General features: G+C 32.2%; 3 protein-coding genes and 1 pseudogene across 4 annotated transcripts; 1 reads left to right on the top strand and 3 right to left on the bottom strand.

Annotated features, from left to right (window-relative positions):
* Positions 1–493: 493 nt before the first annotated feature.
* Positions 494–3122, bottom strand: LOC107920417 (protein yippee-like). Its single transcript, XM_016850126.2, has 6 exons — positions 3030–3122; positions 2554–2669; positions 1538–1581; positions 1018–1126; positions 876–931; positions 494–785 (listed from the first exon to the last, which is right to left on the bottom strand). The coding sequence occupies exons 2-6, from the start codon at positions 2647–2649 to the stop codon at positions 701–703; spliced, it is 390 nt and encodes a 129-aa protein (XP_016705615.1). The 5' UTR covers positions 2650–2669; positions 3030–3122; the 3' UTR covers positions 494–700.
* Positions 3123–8813: 5691 nt separating this feature from the next.
* On the top strand, positions 8814–10746 carry LOC107920412 (high mobility group B protein 1). Of its 2 annotated transcripts, XM_041109884.1 has the most exons (7): positions 8814–9071; positions 9410–9500; positions 9579–9710; positions 9791–9848; positions 9932–9976; positions 10336–10416; positions 10502–10746. In XM_041109884.1, the coding sequence occupies exons 2-7, from the start codon at positions 9427–9429 to the stop codon at positions 10574–10576; spliced, it is 465 nt and encodes a 154-aa protein (XP_040965818.1). In that variant the 5' UTR covers positions 8814–9071; positions 9410–9426; the 3' UTR covers positions 10577–10746. The 2 variants fall into 2 exon arrangements, with proteins under 2 accessions (XP_040965818.1, XP_040965819.1); XM_041109885.1 differs by lacking the exons at positions 10336–10416; positions 10502–10746 and adding an exon at positions 10077–10209.
* Positions 10719–12106, bottom strand: LOC107919475 (pyruvate decarboxylase 3-like; annotated as a pseudogene).
* Positions 12107–14068: 1962 nt separating this feature from the next.
* On the bottom strand, positions 14069–16889 carry LOC107918958 (uncharacterized). The gene is made up of 4 exons (XM_016848519.2): positions 16438–16889; positions 16073–16347; positions 14477–14637; positions 14069–14302 (listed from the first exon to the last, which is right to left on the bottom strand). Exons 1-3 carry the CDS (start codon positions 16670–16672, stop codon positions 14554–14556), a joined length of 594 nt encoding a protein of 197 aa, XP_016704008.2. The 5' UTR covers positions 16673–16889; the 3' UTR covers positions 14069–14302; positions 14477–14553.
* Between the last annotated feature and the right edge of the window lie 3403 nt (positions 16890–20292).

Genomic DNA, 20292 nt, shown 5'->3' with positions numbered 1-20292 from the left:
TCAATCATACATCTCAAATATGTTGGTGCCTAATTATTGGGGCAATAGTGTCTAATGGGGCCCTTTGTTACGACGTAACATAATGAATAAATACTTTAATAATGGTGGCAAAAATCCAACCATCCAAAAACTAATAAAATAATAAAATAATTACATTATCGCTCAATTGTAATATTTATTTATTTTATTTAACTATAGAAAAATTATAAAAATAATTAGTAAATTTCTTTTTAATCATTCAATTATAAAAAATTACAAAATAATCACTTAACTATTCAATTTTATCTTTTTTTTTGTTACTTTATAACTAAAAAGACAATGAATAGTTGAATGACCAAAAGTGAAATTTACTAATAATCATTTTATAACTTTTCATAATTAGATGATAAAAAGAAAACCATGATTGAATGACCTCTACCGTATGATATCTTAAGTTCGAGTTCGAGGATCATGAATTAGATAAAAGTAATCTATAGGATAAATTTTAGCTATATGTTTAAACACCTTGAAACTTCAATTTATAAAACATAATTAACAATTCAATGTTTCAAATCATTTTTTCTTACAGCAAGTTGGACATGTTGCTTAAATTAGGAATGTCTAGTTTTTTTTTTAGGATTGACATGAACTGAATGAGAATTTTAAGGGGTTTAAAGAATTTACAATTTGGAAATTAGACCATTTTTTTTTATTGTTTTGATCAAACATCATCTGCATCACTCCCACCCACATGTCTTCCATGGCTGATCCAGTAATTGCTTCCGTCCGGACCGGACACCTTAAACCTGTTCAACAACATGATCCAGTAACCTCGGTTAAAAACATCCATTCCTTAACCCAAACCCAAGTTTCTCTCCATGTTTCCGATTAGTTACCGTTCGAGGACCAATTTTCCTTCCTTGTACTTCTGACTCTTCTCATGAGCCATTTCCTGGAAGAAACCATCGAGATAACTAACAGCAACAAATAAAGATATGTTAAACTACGAATTCGAAAAATGTAATACCAAAAGCTTACATATTTCCACCCCACTATTGATCCGCATCCGACACAGAAGACGTCCGCCACGGTGTGCAACCCTGTCATCATCAGTCTATCTTCCTTTTCTCCGGTAGTAACATTCACTCTGAGAAACAATGAGAGATGAAAAGTACATATGAAAGCGAGCATTAATTTACAGTTAACTCGGAATCTCATGCAAGTGGGATGTCCATAAAGTCCATCCTGGAAATAAAATCCATGTTAGTTCACCGTTTAGCCCATTAAAATAAAATACCTGCAATCCCCTTCCTATCATTCGTTTCTCCTACTCTATTAAAGGCTATTGCCTTGCTCTAAGTGAACAAAATAACTTACTAGAACTGACATTGAATTCAACAAACAAAATTTTTCCTCAACCGTAAAGCAAGAGTTTGACAATCAAGCCGGCACCATATAGCATAGGCATGTATTAGAGTTGTTGTCCTGTTCGGAGTAATTCTAGACAGATTTGGGGCTAACACATGCTAACAAAGTGCCTAAAATCGAGAAAACTTACACCTTACTGAAGAGATATGCTTTCCCATGGCGGCAATGGAAGGACTGAATAAAAGAACCAAAGCCAAAACACATAGTTAGAAACCGTGCTTATAAGAGAACCTGAACCAATTCAAACACCATGAAAAATCTTTAACACCAATGTGAAAGCAGTAGAGAAAATAACACCTATATGAATATGACCTAACATTCATACTCGGTGATATCGTAAATGCAAACGAAGGGCATACCGACACAAAAAGTATAACATTTCCATCCAACAGGTTTAATCACTAGCACAAGCTATGTTATTGCGACTCTTCATTTTCATTGAAGCATTGTGTCCAACACAGGGCGTAGCTAAGGGGCAAGATGGTTAATGGGATATTATCAATTCCAGTCCATTCTATTTGTCAAGCATCCAAATTTTTAAAATTTTGTTTTGGCCCAAATACCGAATTCCTAGCTTTGCCTCCGGTCTTACACTCGTGTCCTACACAAGGACTCCAAAGATCCTCCAAATACATGAAAAAGCTTAGAAAATTTTGACCATACCAGTGTTGGACACATATCCAACACTCACACCCGAATCCAAATAACATAGAGCACAAGTCCTTTTAAAAGCAAAAGAAAATACATTTAACATCATGTTTGTCTTAAAAACCAACAATTTGCCATCATCATAAAGTGTCAAGCTCTTGCAAAAGACACACAATTATCATCTATGCCTAAAAAGAGATGATCATAACATAATTGAAATCCTCCCAGCACAGTTTCAATCATCATAGAACCAGAATGATCAACATGGATTATACCCAAATTTCCTAGCTTAATAATAGAAGAAACCTCAATCTAATCAATTATGGAACCCATCGATTATATATAAGTTCACCCAAAATGAAAATGACACCTAATAAGTAGTAATAAATGCTAAAAAATGATAACTAAAACAAATCAAAAACACCCAGATGAAGATTTCACAAGATTATCATACAAAAAAGTCGAAAGGAATCAAATTTAAAGGAAAAAAAAAACAACCTTGGAAACAATATCTTCGGAAAGAGCAAGATGGGTTTTGCAGTGTTTGCAGCTATAAACCTTCCCTTCAAGATTCACCACAAATAATCTCCCCATGTATCCACCACCAACCAGATCTTCACAAAAAAAAGTACAAAGAGAGCTTTCTTTTTTATATATCAAAAGAAAAAAAAGATGAAGACTTTGAATAGCAAGATATGATTTTTAATCACAGAAATGATTGATGATTGATGAAAAAAAATGAATGGATTGCATGTGAAATGTTACAAAAAAGGGAAAGTTATAAGTGAAGGGAAGGGAAAGGGATATAAGTTAGGAGTTTGGGGAGGGTTGAATTTGAATGACTTGCTGGGTTGGCTTTCTTCTTCTTCTCTGTTGTTTAGTATAAGCATGGTATTGATGTGTTCTCAATTTATTGAATTTAAGCAGAAATGTGGACCAAATTGACACTATCAAATTTTCACCATTTATTTTACCTTTTTCTCTGTAAAGTGAGAGAGAACCCACCAAGACGTGTATTCTACGGATGAATAAGGTTTGTTTTTTCTTTTAAAGAGTTGGTGTTTGTATTACAAATGAAGCATTGATGACATTTTTTAAAATATTTTTAAATAATTTTATTTAATTTTAATAAATAAAAAATTGTTTTAATAAGACCAAACCCATTTCGTAAGAGCTTATCATGGATAAGGAGGATGGAAAATGATTACAAGGTAAGATAGACCTTATTTAAGCGAAAAATCACCTAAATCAAAGACCATTAGACAATCTCACCAAATCTTGAAAAAATCTTCTAGAGGGAAAGTATCCATTGTGCCATCGCTTCTTAGCACCAACTTCTCATAAATAAGCTTAACTATAGCTAGCCGCACCAGGGCCATTTAGACATACATACCTTAAAGCTGACCATCCACCACTTATCCTTAAAGATTTGTGATAGAGTACTCATGACTCGCGATCAAGCTTCTCCTCCTCTATATAAACTCTTCTTAACACTAAAAGGAGGTCAAAAGCTCTGGTATTATACATAAACTCTACCCAACTTCCTCATAGTCTCAAAAATCTTGTCTTAATCTTCTAAACACCATTAGTGACTCTAGACACCATCATGGTGTAACCATCCGTAACCTCTTTCATAAAATTTTAAGGTTAAATGTTTAAGTTAGAGTCTAATTAGGGGTGAAGTCAAGGAGGAGGGCAATGACCTTGGTCCCCCTAAAAATGGTAAAATGTTCAATTAGACCGTTTAAATTTTAAGAAATTTCAATTTAGTATGATGGTAAAATTATACTTCAGCCCAAAAAAATTTATGATTTATCTCTGCCCCTAAAGTAATTTTTTGGCTTTGCCCTTGGTCCTAACTTTTTAGGAATTGCTCATATAAAAGTTAAATGTTAACATTTCAAAATGGTCATATAAAAACCTAACTTTACAAAAGTGCTCAAATAAAGAATTTTTACGCACTTTAGTCCACTTTTTGGTCAAAATTAGTGAATGCTAACACATTTAGAATAAAATATATGAAAGCCCAATCAGATATTGCTTGAAAACGAAATAATAAAAACATAATTTGAAACTAAAAACATTTGAGAAGCCTTTATTTGAGCACTTTTACATTTATTTGATCATTTAAAAAGTTTTAACCTTTATTTAATTTGAGCACTTTTATAAAAATTAAGCCTTGATTTAATAAATGTCTAAACGAATTTGAACATTGATCCTAAAATCTTATATCATTAATAATAAACATATATTTATATAAATGATAGAGACATTAATTCAATAAAAAATTTTATATAAAATAAATTCTTCATTAATGTTTTCAAGAATAAGGAGTGGTTTTGTATTATCGAGTAAAATTTGAAAGGACCTTCTGTGATTGTCAATGTGTTTATCGTCCCGGATGTAACCTAAATTCGAGTTGTGTTAGCTATATTTGTTGTTCGAACTTCTCTTTACTCTTGTAATTCACCGAAAAAATGAAAGATCTAACTCATAGTAGTTTTATAAATGATGAATTTTGCTTAAAAGAGTCGGCTGACAATAAAAAGACAATGTTGTAAAGTTGATTGCACACATTTCACCTCTCCAACCTCATTATCTTTTTTTTTTCTCACCAAACTAAATGAAACTAGAATTTCACCTTTTTTTCAATTTAATCCATAACCGAAGTATATAATAATTAATAAAAAAATTTAAACTTATAAAAATAACTAGAGTATAATAAAAAAAGAAAAAAAAAATATAAATACAATATAAATAATGTGTCAAAATTAAACATGTCAAAATAATTCGAACTAAGAATTAAATTAAAATTTTGTGCAATCAAGATGATTAATCACTACTTAGATTTCGATAAAAAAATTTGTGAAACCATGTCAATTTAGCTTGAATTATTATTTAATAATATATTTTTAAAAAAATTATTACTTCTTTAAATGGTGAACAAGGCCATCAAGTTGAGATTAAGGGTGGGTTTGGATGGCCAAGTGGGTGTGGTGCGGTGCATTTACTTACTTTTTGTCTCACGCTACAGTATCACTACAATATCTAATCTCACCGCCACCGCTGTTTTTACATTAACCGCATGTAAACGTATCGCCCATTCAAACTCACCCTAAATAAAACAACTATGATGTGACACATAGAAGCTAAGAATTAGGTCAATAACTCGTGTTACACAAATGCAACCTGAAATTTCATTATACTTAGCAAGAAATTTAAGATTAGATGCATGTATTTGGTATTAACGCATGTACAAGCATGAATTTTGTAATTATGCATGTACATAGGATTGGATGCATGTATTTAGTTAACCCTTTAAGGTAATTAAGTATATTAACACTTTAAACATTGGCAAATTCAAAGGGCCATGTAAGGGCTTTGGTCCCCTCAAATGAAAAAATCGTTTCTAGTCTATTTATAAATGATAAAATTAAAAGTTAAATGTATAGTAAAATTACACTTTAGTCCCTCAAAATAAAAATATTTCTATGTAGTCCCTTTAAAAATGATGAAATCATAAGTCAATACATGATAAAATTACACTTTGACCTCATAAAAAAATTATAATTCAATTTCGACCATCTTAAAAAAATTTCTAGCACCTTTGACCTTTTTTGAAGGAAAGATTAATTCATTAAGAAAAGGAATATGAATAATTAAGGATAAAGCAATGAGAGAAACTAAACCCAAGCCATCAGACTTACGCAATACACCCAAACCTAACTCACCTCATTTACATCCAAATTAGTCATTTTCTCAGCATTAACAATATCAACAATAGAAGTAGGATAAGCAATACAATCTATGTAACCTGCTCTAAATAAAGCCCCCATGCCAAAACATGTGAAGCCTTATTAGCATCCTTACGAACCCAATGAAAGACAAAAGATTGAAAATATGAGACATAATCTTTAAGTAATAATCTTGAAACGGAAGCATTCAGATAACCATAAGTAAGCGTTTGCTAGAGACACTGACTATCGATTTCTAAAATAACACCATCCAAATGCAACGAATAAAGTCAGGAAAAAACCTTAGTTATAAATGGATTGCTTATCATAAAACTAGATATACTCTTAACACAACCACCTACACCATTACGCACCACAACAACCCATCCCATTCCCATATACCCACTATCAACAAAAATTGCTCCGCCAACATTATATTTAACCATCTCGCTAGTCGGTTTACACCAACAAGCATCTCCTTTCACAATAACTGGATGACGAATCGACTGAGAGGTATGAACCATGCGTTCATCCACATAGTGCACAAGCCGATCAGCTGACATAAAATTTTGCTTCCAAACCATCATATTTCTGCTAAACCAAATATCCCATAACATTCCCAAAACACGCCTCCTCTTATCATTGTGTTGTTCAACCAGCATTTGAGCAACAAAATCATTAACAGAACCATGCAATGGCGCTATACCCATCTATTGCCAAACAACTGTAGCAAAGGGGAAGCGAAAATAAATATGCCTGAATCCTCATTATCTTGTTAATCTTCAGGGGCAACAGTTGATTCCAGAGAGAATTCCAAAGACCATCCACCTGGAAATCATTAATATCAGAGAGCAAACAAAGAGCAACTCGATAACCCGATTTAATAGAATAATGTTCATTTGTAGTGTAATGCGACATGAGGCTATCATTATTAGGAAACAAACTCAATGCATAGCTAAAATCTTCTAAACATCAAACGATGCAAACAGTCCCTCCATCATATCCGAGTCCCAAGAACCCCTATTAGAATGCATTAAATCATAAACTCTCATATGTTGACATCCATCAAGATGAGTAGTGTCAACAAAAAACATTACTACCATCATTAATCCATGGATCATTGAAAATGCTTATCAAACTTCATCTACCAATTCGCCATCTAGTACATTTCAAAAGCACCGCTTTAGCCTTACGAATACTCTTCCAAATAAAATAGGGAGTTGAACCCTCCGAAGAGTCAAGAAAATAGCTCTTCGAAAAATATCTAGCTTTGAAAATCTTCCACGAAACAGACTTAGGCGAAGTAAGGAATCTCCATCCTTGGTTCCCAAGTTGTGCCAAATTAAAGCAATAGAGCTTACGAAACCCCATATCACCATACTTCTTTAGGACATAGAGCCGTTCCCAAGAAGCCCAATGAGTCCTTCGACGGCCACGTTCCGAACCCCACCAGAAGGAGTTCGTCATTTTCTGCGTATCATCGGAAGAATTATGAGGAAGCAAAAACACACTCATACTATAAACAAGAATAGCTTGTCTCATTGTTTTAATCACCACTTCCTTTCCACCCCTTGGGGGCAATCTATTCTTCCAACTAAAGATACGTTTAGATAACCATTCATTAATTAAAAGAGAAGACCTGCTTTTTGTTGCGACCTATAAGTGACGACAAACCTAAATACCTCCCATGATTAAGAGGTTCTGTTACACCAAGAATAGATGAGACATTAATGGCTTGTCCAGACTTAGAGAAATCAATGGCTTGTCCAGAAGCTAAATAAAATCTCATGTTACTAGAAAATGAACCTTTAATTTTTTTTTTGAAGTTTTTTAGTTTTGAATTTTTAATAATTATGACTAAATTGACAGAATTTATAAATATTAGAGGGCTAATTTATTATTATGCCAATGAAAAAGAGGCCACGCTTAATGATTTAATAAAGGGGTGACTGTTTGTTCAAAAAAAAATTAAAGGGGTGACTGAAATGCTAAATTTCAATAACATTAGTGACAAAAAAAAATTAAACTGGATGAACAAAACAAAGATAGACAAATATTTGAGTGATTATTTTTATAGTTTACCTTAAATAAAATAATAATATCATGTAATGAAATAAACGAGTTGGGAAACCAATTACCATAATTAAAATTAAATACGAGCTAAACAATATAAAAATTGAGTCAATTTAGAATGAGAAAATAAAATCTCACCTTTTTCTGTTGTCATCCTTATCCGAACATCAAAATTAATGTTGTTTAAACTGATCTGGGTCAGAAATTAGTTAACTTATCAACAACTGATATAGACTGATTGAATTAAGTTAAATGACTGATTGAACGGGAAATTGAATCGGCTTTTATAATTTTTTTATAACTTTTATAATTTATTTAATTTAAATCACTTGAATTTATCAAACCAAAAATTGATAATTTAGCAAATTCAATCATTGATCCATTTCTAAAAACATTGATCTAAACCATGCAACACAATTTACTTACGATAAACATGAAGCGGTCGGTATTTATTTATTTTTGCTTAAGATTAAATCACCATTTCGGGTTTGAAGTCGATAATTTTTTTCATATTGGAGTCTGAGCATTATTTTCATCAAAGTTAGATTTTGAATTTGACAATTGTTCCCACACTGGGGTTTGAACTTTTTTTATCCAAGTTAATCCCTGAACTTGACAATTGTTCTCACATTGAGGCCTGAACTTAATGATTGTTTCCACATTGGGGCTTGAGCTTGATAATTGTTCCCACATTAAGGCCTAAACTTTATGGTTTTTAAGGACTAACTTGGACAAAAAAAAATTCAAACTCCAATATGAGAACAATTTTCAAGTTTAGAGCTTAATTTGGACTAAATAAAAGTTTAAGATCCAATGTGGGAACAATTACTAATTTCAGTGCCTAATCTGAAAAAAAGAAAGTTGAGGCCCAAAAAGTGATTTAATGCTTTTGCTTAATTCCACAGCAAGTAAAGTAAAGAAGGAATAAATACGCCTAGGGGGCGGGCAACTGTTAATATGCACCATGAAAACAACAGAATCACAAAAAGACAGCTTCAGCAATGAACAGTAGTTTCCAAAAAGACTTGACTTTTGTATTGCTTCCAACCAATCTGTCATTTATGTTAGAAACCCACAATCAAACTGCCTCATGTCTGTCACTCTAATCTCCTAAGGACCCCCTCACAAATATCTTCTTTGCTTTGCTTTAGTTAGTGTTCTCTTTTCTGCAATTCTCTGTTTTTTCTACATTTCTTTTCCATTGAAGAGGTTCGTTATTACAAATTTATGCATATCATCTGATCTAATAATTACTTTTTTCTTTATTGATGTTTTATTGCAACAGATCTGTCTTGTTATGATCCCGAATGATCTAGTTTTTGTTTTTCTGGTTTTTCTTGATAAAAAGAAACTATGGGTTGTTTCACTTTCATGTTCCATGATAAAAGCTTGGTTTTCCTTTTGTTGTTAAAAATAAGCAGTCTTTGTTGAAAAGAACATGCTTTCTGGAACTTCAGTATGTTGACTGTAATAAATTAATTAAACCATGATTTATGATGTTAATTTGTTGCATTTGACACGATTTAGTTTAAATTATGTCGTTACAGGAAGCTGTCTTGTAAGAATGAAGGCAACAAGGGGCAGAGAAGATGCAACAATGAAGGACAAGAAGGAAGCAAAAAAGCCTGCTGAGAACAAGTTTGTAACATTCTGGTTATTTCATGTTGTATGTTTCAAACAAGATATGAATCATGTATGAAATTTGTTCGCTTTTAGGGTCGTCGGTAAGCGAAAAGCGGCGAGCCGGGCCGATAAGAGTGACCGAAAACGCGCAAAGAACATAGCATCATCGACCAACAAGGACCCGAATAAACCGAAGAGACCCGCCACTGCTTTCTTTGTGTTTATGTAAGATGCTGAAAAAAGGTTCGAAACCGAATTCGATTCATATGCAAAGATGACATTCAAGCTATGATTTTTTATTGCAGGGAAGAGTTTAGGACAAGTTACAAACAAGAACATCCTAAAGTGAAGGCTATCTCAGCTGTAAGTTAATAAATCTGTTGTCATTTGTTTATATGTCTGCTCATTCGGAGTGTTTCGAATTGATTTCCTTACCGCGAATGAAGGTGGGCAAAGCGGGCGGAGAGAAATGGAAGTCGATGTCGAATGCAGTAAGTTACTCAATTATTGCTTAAATTTGGTTGTGTTGGTTGCGATGTGCATGGACGATGGATTATGTCGAACACTCTTCCGATGGTTCTGTTTGAAAAGGTGATGCATAAAACTTCCAATGCGGCTCCTCCGGACTTGGCTATGTACCGATCAAATGTTCACCGACTCGGGAAACTGTTATGGCATGGTTAAGCCAATGCTATTCTGGTATAAACTGCAGGGAACATAGATGTATGGTATATAAATTAGTCGAAAATAGACTTGTCCGTAAGCTCTGTTCTCTATCCGTTGTTTCATACTTAGCTTTTCTCGATTCCATCTCGAAGACATAATCTTTGTATGGATTTGCAATCATTAGGAAAAAGCTCCGTACAAAGTGAAAGCAACGGAAAGGAAATCAGAATACGAGAAGCTCATGGCAGCCTACAACAAGAAACAAGTAAATTTCGGTCATTCTGTACTCGAAATATCAAATTCGTTCTCTTTTTTCGGTTTCTCTCCTGACTTTATTATGTCTAATGCAGGAAAGTTCAGATGATGAGGAGGAAGCTGAGTCCGAATCATCAAAGGATGATGAAGAAAGTGAGGACGATGATTGAATCCAGGATGGTTTTGGATTAGGTTCTGTAAATGAAACCATGTTTAAAAATACTGTCTTTAGCAGCATGGTATGATGGTATGTTTGCTTGATGTGTCGTGTGCTTGGTTTTTCGATGTGAAAGAAACGCATCTCCTATATTTCTATATATGCAGATATATGTTTGTGTTACCATGTTGAAGGCACTGCAACTGCAAAAGAGAGTACTGAGGATATGGCGGACGGCCATTAATGGCAGCGACTCGACAGCCACATTCCAACAGCTCTTTGCTTGTATCATCCGTGTGAACTATCACTTCAATGAAACATAAGCAGTCTTTCATGGCTCCTGTTGCCCTCTCGATCGCTTTAATTAGCTCTTCCTCGCAACAGACCTGAAACAAGAACCGATATTTATTGAAAATCAGCATTCATCTATGTCTGAAAATTTGATGCATTCGAATGTATCGACACACCTTGGCAGTCCAACACTTGCCCTTATTATGAATTGCTTCCACCAAGCCAGTGTAGTTCCAATTCTTGATCACGTGGTATGGCCTGTCATGAATCTCGACTTCAATGGTGTAACCACCGTTGTTTATCAGAAAGATTATACTCTTCTGTCCACATCGTAGCATCGCCGGCACATCTTGTGCAGTCACCTGGAAATTACCATCACTGATACAAGCAATCTCACGTTTCTCTGGAACAGCCTGTGCGTCCCCAAGAGTAGCGCCAACTGACCACCCGATCGATCCATGCTGCATATGGAATTCATACCTGCAAAAGGATTCGGATATCAAATTTTGATTCATAGACTAATACACATAGGCTCGATGTCACTCACCCACATCCCGTAGGCAATTTCATTTCTGGCAGTTAAACCAAGAATCCCCGGCTTCGGCCAAGATGGTAGTTTCACTAGAGAGCATGTTCTGTATGTATTGAAGCAGGACATCAACCCTCAAAGGTTGTTTAGGTTCTACTGTCTTCAAAGGATGTCCTACAGGAACAAATATCCTATGGTAATTCTCATAGGCAGTGTTATTGTGTTTGAGCCTAGTAACAAGCTCTGTAAGGAAATCTTTCATCAAGACAACCAAATGCCAACCCATTCTCGATACCCGATCCGGCTGCACGATAATGGTCTTGTCTTTGTTCAAGAACTCAGCCGCTGCCTCCACCGCCGCTTCTAATCCCATCTTGTTACTCAATCTACACAGATTTGTCCAAAAATTACTACACAATCACCCAAAAAAGCTAGCATTTGAAAAGAACAAAAAAAAAAAAGACAACTACTTTGGAGAGAGTGTGAAGCGAACAGGGTCAGAGACAAAAGTGGGATGAGGAATTGCAGGCAAGTTGCAGCTGATGCTAATATTAACAGGCTTGCTTGCTTTCAAAGCAGTTGTACATTATTGGTCATGGTTTAAGCTTATGTGTGAAAATAAAGTTTCATAGTACGTGTGTAAGGTATATTCGGTATATGATTTGGCATGAAATAATGTCATGAATGGTTTATGAATTAACACATGTTGATAAGCGTGATACATGAATAAATGTTGTGCTCATCCATTCTTATAATATTTATGCTATATGTGTATTTGGCTAACATATTTGGTGTACATGCTTAGGCTTTGCCAAGTAGTGGCTAGATTATGCCACGTTAAATTTATAAGTTATGCATTGAAATAGTAAGTTCATATGGCTGAAATTTAATGATTAAATGTTAATTTCATGAATTATATAATGTATGATGAAATATATATTTATTGTTGAAACGAGAATAAAATAAAAATGCGAAAATTGAATAAATGATCAAATTGAGCGGAACGCCGAATTTGAGTACTTCTGATCAGGGACAAGTGATAAGTGGTAGCTTTAGCTACACTTATCTAATCAGTGACAAGTGACAAGTGATAAGTGATAGTTTCAGCTACACTTATCTGATCAGCGGCAAGTGATAAGTGGTAGCATTAGCTACACTTATCTGATCAGTGACAAGCGGCAAGTGATAAGTGGTAGCTTAGCTACACTTATCTGATCAAGGACAAGTGATAAGTGATCATACGTAAGACTATAGTTATACTATGGCAAAGTGGAAGTGAAGTACTCAATTTTCTGTAACCGTTCCCTAATTTGATTAAGGATGGTAAGTGACAAATGGGCCTAAAAGAATTAAAGTAAATGGATAAGTGGTAGTGTATTTAAATCAGGATGATGTTGTTATTTAAGCTAAAGTGATATTTCCATTACAAAATTGAGAATTTCATAAATGTGTTAATGGATAGTATAATCGATAAACGTTAAGTTAAATGATAAATACGTATTAGTGTTAAACTTAATGAGATTGAATTGTATGTGAATTAAATGGAAATTGCTAGTGATATGATCTAAATTGTGAGCATGAGAAATTGCGAATTGAGTGAAATGAAAATGAAGCATTGAATTGCATGAGTATGTATCGGGTCTCGTAGGCCTTATTTATTAAGATTAAAATATTTTGAGGATATATTGTGAAGGGTTACAAAAGCATGTTAATAATTTTGAGAGTTTTAATTTAGATGAAATTTTACAACTCAGTTAAATACGTTTACAAGTGTATGTGTTTTGGTGTGTTAGATACGGTAAGGGGTGTTACAACATCAACATAACTTTAATGAAAATTTTTCATGGTTCTGAGTTGCTGAAGATCAGCCAACAACAATGTTCGAACACTTGTTGGAGGCTCTTTAAAAGTGCAAACTATATTTAAATCTCTAATAGCCATCTTCGTCAAGTAATTCACAACCTTATTTTATTTCTTTGAAATATGTCGGAGCCTAACTTGTCAGTTCTTCACAAGTAGAAGGTAGATAAATTGTAATTTTAAAAGGCTATCATACACTGCATAACCGTTGTTAATAATATCAACACTATTTCTTACGCTATTTATTAAAGCTTTAACGTTAAAAAAATTAAATTAGAGAAGTTACAATATTATTGTATTATTGAAATAGGAAAAAAAAAAACTCTCTAGCCACAAGACTTAAACTATACTCTACTTTTGCTATGTAACCCATATCAATAGGACTCCCCTACTTACCATAGGTGTGGGTAGCCCATTATCTTCCTCCATTGTGCAACTCTTAAGCAACTCAAGAGTATAACTTCTTCTTCTTCTTTTTTTTGTTAAATTTTATTATTTTGTGAAAGTTGTGGAATTAATTTTTGTGTTTTTTGAATTGAATAATTTTATTCTCTGTACTTTTCAAATTAATTTTGAAATTTTAGTCATGACTCAAACAGTAACGGTTAAATTCGTTTGGTTCAATTCAATTACTAATTCTGTATTTTGTATACAATTGTAGATTTGGTTCATAGTCTCTAATGAGATCATTCTAAGTCTATTTTTTGAATTTTGAAATTTTAATCTCAACACAAATGACAGTCTGTAATTTATTTGACTTGGAAACAAGCCATCAACAAATTACATAAAAAAATGCTTTCTAAAATTCAACAATATGAAATGTCATTGAAATTTCAAATATTGAATATATATTCTCACCCAATAAAAAGGGTCGTAGAAGGGCTTTTGGCCGTTTCTATTTTGAACATTAATTTCATTATAAAACTGTACACTCAAAATTATGAAAGAATGCCTCAATATATCTATATATATACACACCAATTTTGGTGTATTTGTATATATGGGTTTTAAACTTCTATACTACTCATGATTTCCAGCTGGTACTTGTTTTGGATAAATCTGCAAAAAGAAGAAGAAAAAGCATGAAAAAGCTTGGCTTAATTAACAAATGAAAATATCCATAAAAATCTAGTTTTGCTTACCCAAGTGAGCACATGGGGTTTGCAAGAAAACAAAAATGGGGTTTTATTAATTTATTTAATATAATAAATGTATTTATAAATATATTCTTACCTCACTTTTGTATCTAGGCGGCATGTTTCACCATTGATTTAATTTTATTGTTATTTTTAAGCCTGTTGAAGTTAATATCATCGTAAATTCAAATGAAGCTTCACTCTTTCGTCTTGTAGAATCTTCTCGTATCTTGAAAACCCACTCTTACAAGCTGAAATCTGCGGTAACATCAATTACAGACAAATATTGAATCAATTTACTTTTATATTGACTTGCACATCTTTAATAGGAGCAAATCAATATCAACTCATACATCATCAATGGAATTGTCCCTAACGTAAGCTTTTGGGATCATCACCAAACGTTGCTAATTAGGAGCGAAGATAGAGAGGTTTGTAAGGACCTTATCCCTCCCTCCCCAAAAAAGAAGAGATTTATTTATATAATCCCTTCAACTTTTATAAAATCACAAATTAATATAATGATAAATTTGGGTTTTACCTTTATTAAAGATTTATTAATATTTTTTACCTTAAAATAAATTTCCAACTTTACCCCTACAACTAGAGGTTAGGTTTTGGTAAAATAATGAAAATCATGAAAGCTAAGGCCTATATAGGGGGGCAAATTTAGTGAGGAAAACCATGTGAAGGAATTAAGTAAAGAATGAAAACATTTCCATTTCTACATCACTGAATCACCTACAAAGTAAACATGGGAAGAATGTGGGCACAATTCTCAATGGCATATCATATGCCATGTGAAATGGATCATCAAATTTATAGCATAAATTTAGGCACACCCATCTGGCATGGGTGGCTGCCCATCACCTATTCCATGTCCTAGATTCCATATATATATATATAGGATTAGTAGGCAACTTAAATAAGATAGCCCTAGCCCCTTTGGTTCATCAACAACCACAAGTGGGGGTTTGGCATTAATCCCAGGTAACAACTTTTTTAGGCCACTCTAAGTTTTTAGCTTTCTTATGCAATTTATCCTAAATTTAGGCAATAAAAGAATTATTTATATATAAATCCTGCGTATGTTACAGATTTAATCTTTATACTTTAATTTAATCATTTTTAACTTTTATATTTTTTGAATTTTAAAATTTTAATTATCACACAAACAAACAATAGTGATTAAATTCATTAAATTAAAATCTTTAATTTTTCAAAATTTAAGTTTGACTTTCCACAGGCACCAAATTTCAAACTTTCTACATTCTTTTGGCCTAAATGAGTGGACCAATTCCTTGCCCTTTCATTCTCCTATGCATCTAAGAGCTATAAATTTATAAATGAACTCATGACTTTGCTTCTAATTTATAAAATAGTTAACCATTATCAGTAATTTCTTTTTTCACTTTAACTATTTAAATTTATTTTAGTCACCAGCTAGCTAAGGTAAAAATAGAAGAATCCAAAAATTCAAGATAACTAAGTGATAAAAAAAAGAAAAAATTGAATAATTAGATGACTATTTTATAAGATTTTCATAATTTGGTGATAAAAAAATTTACTAATAATTGAGTGATTATTTTGTAACTTTTCATAGTTGGATGAATATCAGTATAATTTGCCCTAAAATTAATTGAATCTAAAACTCATAAATGTTGGTGAAATATAGCAAAATTTAAAAACTTACAGCTTCAATGTCAATCTTGTAAACCAATAGTTTCCTTCTTTCTCTACAACTTGTTCTATATGCCACAATTATATGAGCAACCCCCATCACCATTGAACAAACAAAAAGGGCAGTTTCCACGGATGTAATAACATGTCCTTTTTGAGTAACACCCGAACCGAACACGAACGAAGCTTTCAACGAAACGAAAACCAAAGACGAAACCGAACAAATCGCTGTGATCCCAAGGTAAGGTCCCCTTGAAAGCCTTGGTCCATCACAAAAACCATAAACACCTACAACAAAACATGATCATTACAAAACATAACTTAAAGTATACATCATAGTATTTGGTCTGGGGTTTGTTTTTTTCCTTTTGTACTTACAGATTATGATAGCCGATCTGATTATAGATATGATGGGAATATCTATAAGTGAATATTGAAAACTATAGTTATTAAAATGGGTAGATAGGGTTTTGAGTGATAAAGAAGATGACAATAAAGCAGAAAGCAAAAGTGTATCAGCAATAACAAGAAAAACTGGTGCTGAAAATAAAATAAAAGAAATCGCCATTGCTATCAAGAAAAACACTGTTTTAACACCTCTTAATAACCCCATTTTTCTTTCTCTTCAACTTTCTGTTTGGGAGGAGAGAAAACGAAAAAGAAGAAGAAAACCCAGGGTTTTTATGTACAAAGGCTAGAAAGCTTAAATTGAAAAAAAAAAAGAGGAGAATTATATATACAACCCTTATAGCTAATCGGCCAATAGATTATATTATGAATATAATACAAATATATATGAGGAGGAAATATGTGAATATATAATTGGGGGTCTACTTTGGAAAGAGGTGCCTTTGTTAACGGAAATACCTATATATCGATCTTTTAAAGGCAATTGGGAAATTTTTTAATATGATCATCACTTGAGTTTTACCCTTTATTGATTTCATCAATTTAGTCCTTTTATTGTTAAATTAATTAATTTAATTTGCGTATTTCTAAAAAGAGTTAAATAAGATTACGGTTAAAAATAAAATTTTTTGCTCGAAATTAAACAATAAATAAATAATAAATGTTATCTCTGTTGCGATTGATTATCTTATTTGATTCTTTTTAATGATATAAGGACTAAATTAATTTGTTTAATAGTAGAGAAATACTATGATCCCGTCCCGCTAACACAAACAGATCAAATCTTGAATAAGCTAACATGTTGTGCTTAAATTTGATTCAAGTGCTTCAAGTATGCTTAATGACAGATTCAAACTAGCATTTAACGCCTCTGAAAGAAGGATATGATCGATATTTAAAATTTTAATATAATTAATATCATATATTAATAAGTAAAGGTAAATAGTTTGATAATATGCTTTAGATTCGTTTTACCTACGATACAAATTGACAAAGATACAAAGACATAAATCTTGTTTTTTGTTTCACTGTTGAAGATCTTCGTAACTGTCTACATTTATAAATGTTTTATTACACGATTTATTAATTAAGACATAAACTTACTATTATTTATTTTGCTTAGGACAAAAAAGGGATAAAATTAAAGGTTTAAACTGACAATTTTTTTTTAAAAAATTGTTCTTGGTGTTAACACATAACGATCAGTGCATGTGATCACATGCAACATTTTGTTTTCAAGAATCTCTTGACTTTTTCAAACTTTTTTTTTAATAATTATTTGAAAACTTGAGAAGTTATTTTATGAAACCTTTCTGTCATATCGGGTTTTTTAAAATTATTTAATGATATTTTAATAATTTTTTTCATGTCTTTAATATATAATTTTGGTGATCTTTTTATCTTTGAACTTCAATCTCAGAACTTTGAATCCTGAACACTAAACTCTGAGTTTGGGGTTTGGGTTTCAAGATTTAAGTTTGAATTTGAGGTTCATAATTTGAGGTTCGAGGCTCGGGATAAAAAAATTACCAAAATTATATATTAATGATATGGATGATATGTGAGAAGGATTTATAAAATAATTTATCATATTACTGAATCGAGTAACGAGGAAGTTGATATTTTAAATAAAATTTCGAATTTAAATTTTGTGAATAAAGAAAATATTACTATAATATAATTTTGTTTTCTATTTAAGAATTTAATTCGATTTAACTTAAAATTCAATTGAAGTTTAATGTGATTATTAGATATAAAAGTATATAAAACCAAAAAAAATAAATAACTTAAATAAGGAAGGAATAAGAATGAAAATTTAAAAATGGACCATATTTTTTTGGACCATATGTTGTATAAATGACTTACAAAAATGTGGGGGTTTGAAATTTTCAGCTTTGGTGAGCGTATTTCTTGACTGTGTAAAGCATTTTTAACACATGTATTTGGATTTTGGAATTGATGTTGCTAAAGTTATGCTCTCTTTTGTTTTTTTGTTTTTATTATTATAATTGTAAGTAGAAATAATATAAATTTCAACTCCAAATATTAAAAAAAGAGGTTAATATGTAGTTTATTCCGTCATCTAAATTAGTATACTTTCGCACTAATACCGTTAGTTTACGTTGACGTGGTATTGATAGTCAATCTGGTGATGACATGTGACAATTTTTTAAGATTCCATGTGACGAGCATAAATTAAAAAAAAAAGAGTATAATTTTTTGTTCATATTCATTCTTGATGTGAAAAAAATTATACTTTTTATTAATTGATATGTGTCGGTGTGTCATGCTGAAAAGTTGTCGTGTGCCACCGGCAAATTGATTATCAATGTCACGCTAGCATAAATTAATGGTGTTAGTACGAGGTACCGACCTATGTAACAGAATATAAATTCGAGTACCAACTAATCATTTTAAATAAATTCAAGGAACAAACTATATATTATCTCAAAAATTTTCAAATATCTACATCCATTTTACTTAAATATTCAATTATTGTTCACTTCAATGTTTTATTTAAGAATTCACATTTTTTTTTCCTCATTAGCCAAGCAGCCATTTGATATAATTGGCTTTGTTCTATGTTGAAGGGTATGTAGTGGTTATACGGAAAGTAGTAGGTGAAGCAAAATTGACAATGAAAGCCGCCATGGTCGGGTCACACTCAAATTTGTAGATAGTCAGTAGACCACACACTTTGACCATCTATACCACGATCATCTTAATCTGCCTCTGGGTCACTCCCTGAATAGTCTGAGCATGTAAGATAATGTTTAATAACCTGAATAAGAGTTGAAGATAGTTCCACTTCTTTCGGTGTATCTTATAAAAAAAATCTCAATCTTACTCGATCTTACGATTTTTCAAGATCTACTTTAATTGTCATCTATTCCTCTTTTCTCTTAAAAGTATCACATCGGATGGATTACCTCCTAAGCTATCAAGATATTATTCGTAATGTTTCTATTCGTAATAAAATTAATTTGTTTGAGCCTATTAACAATCACTTTTGTGATGATTTTATAGATTTTTATGTAAAGATTAATCGACCTAAATCGCTTTTGACATTCTTTTGACATGAGTAACAAAAGGGTTTTATCAAACTCGGTTTCAAACGACCGACCATGAAATACAGCTTATTTCATTTCACAAACAACATTCCCCACAACTTGCTATACTCTCACATCCCACTTGTTATACATAGATAAATATTATTAAGTCAGTACCCACTTGTTACATCCTTCATACTCTATGACCATTATATATGTATTAGGCAATCATTACACATGGCCAGAGATAGAACAAAATCCCCTATCTTTCTTCTTCCCCAATCTTCTCCTTAATAAAAGGCTTCTCTTTCCTCCTCCTATGGAAAAAACTTATCCATAATATATATCATTTTAGGTCTATAAGTGATAACGTGAAGCATTCTTCAAAGTTGCTCCAAAAAATACTATTAAAAACTATGGCCCTTTTGTTTAACATCTAAGGCTAAGCCATTAATGTATTATTGATATGGAACCACACGTCTTCCACTCGGAGAAAATAGGATATTTTGGTACTATATAAATATTTTTTTATTTACTCTTCCATTTTGCTTTCATAAGCAAGTTGGAATGGGTTGGATTATACTTGTTGTCTGATTAGAAGGTCCGTCAGAAAAGTAATAGGGTTAGAACAAAAATATAGACTTGAAAATGGGTTTGGGCAAAAAAAATAAAAATCTGTTTAAAAAATGGGTCGGACCTCAGGTAAGACATTTTGGCCCCAATCCCAGCCCAAATTCACAAAAGGGCAAAAAAATCTGATATTTTAATGTTATCT

Source organism: Gossypium hirsutum, chromosome D13 (assembly GCF_007990345.1).
Source record: "Gossypium hirsutum isolate 1008001.06 chromosome D13, Gossypium_hirsutum_v2.1, whole genome shotgun sequence".
Lineage (NCBI taxonomy): Eukaryota > Viridiplantae > Streptophyta > Magnoliopsida > Malvales > Malvaceae > Gossypium > Gossypium hirsutum.
This window is presented reverse-complemented; position numbering and strand designations above follow the sequence as displayed.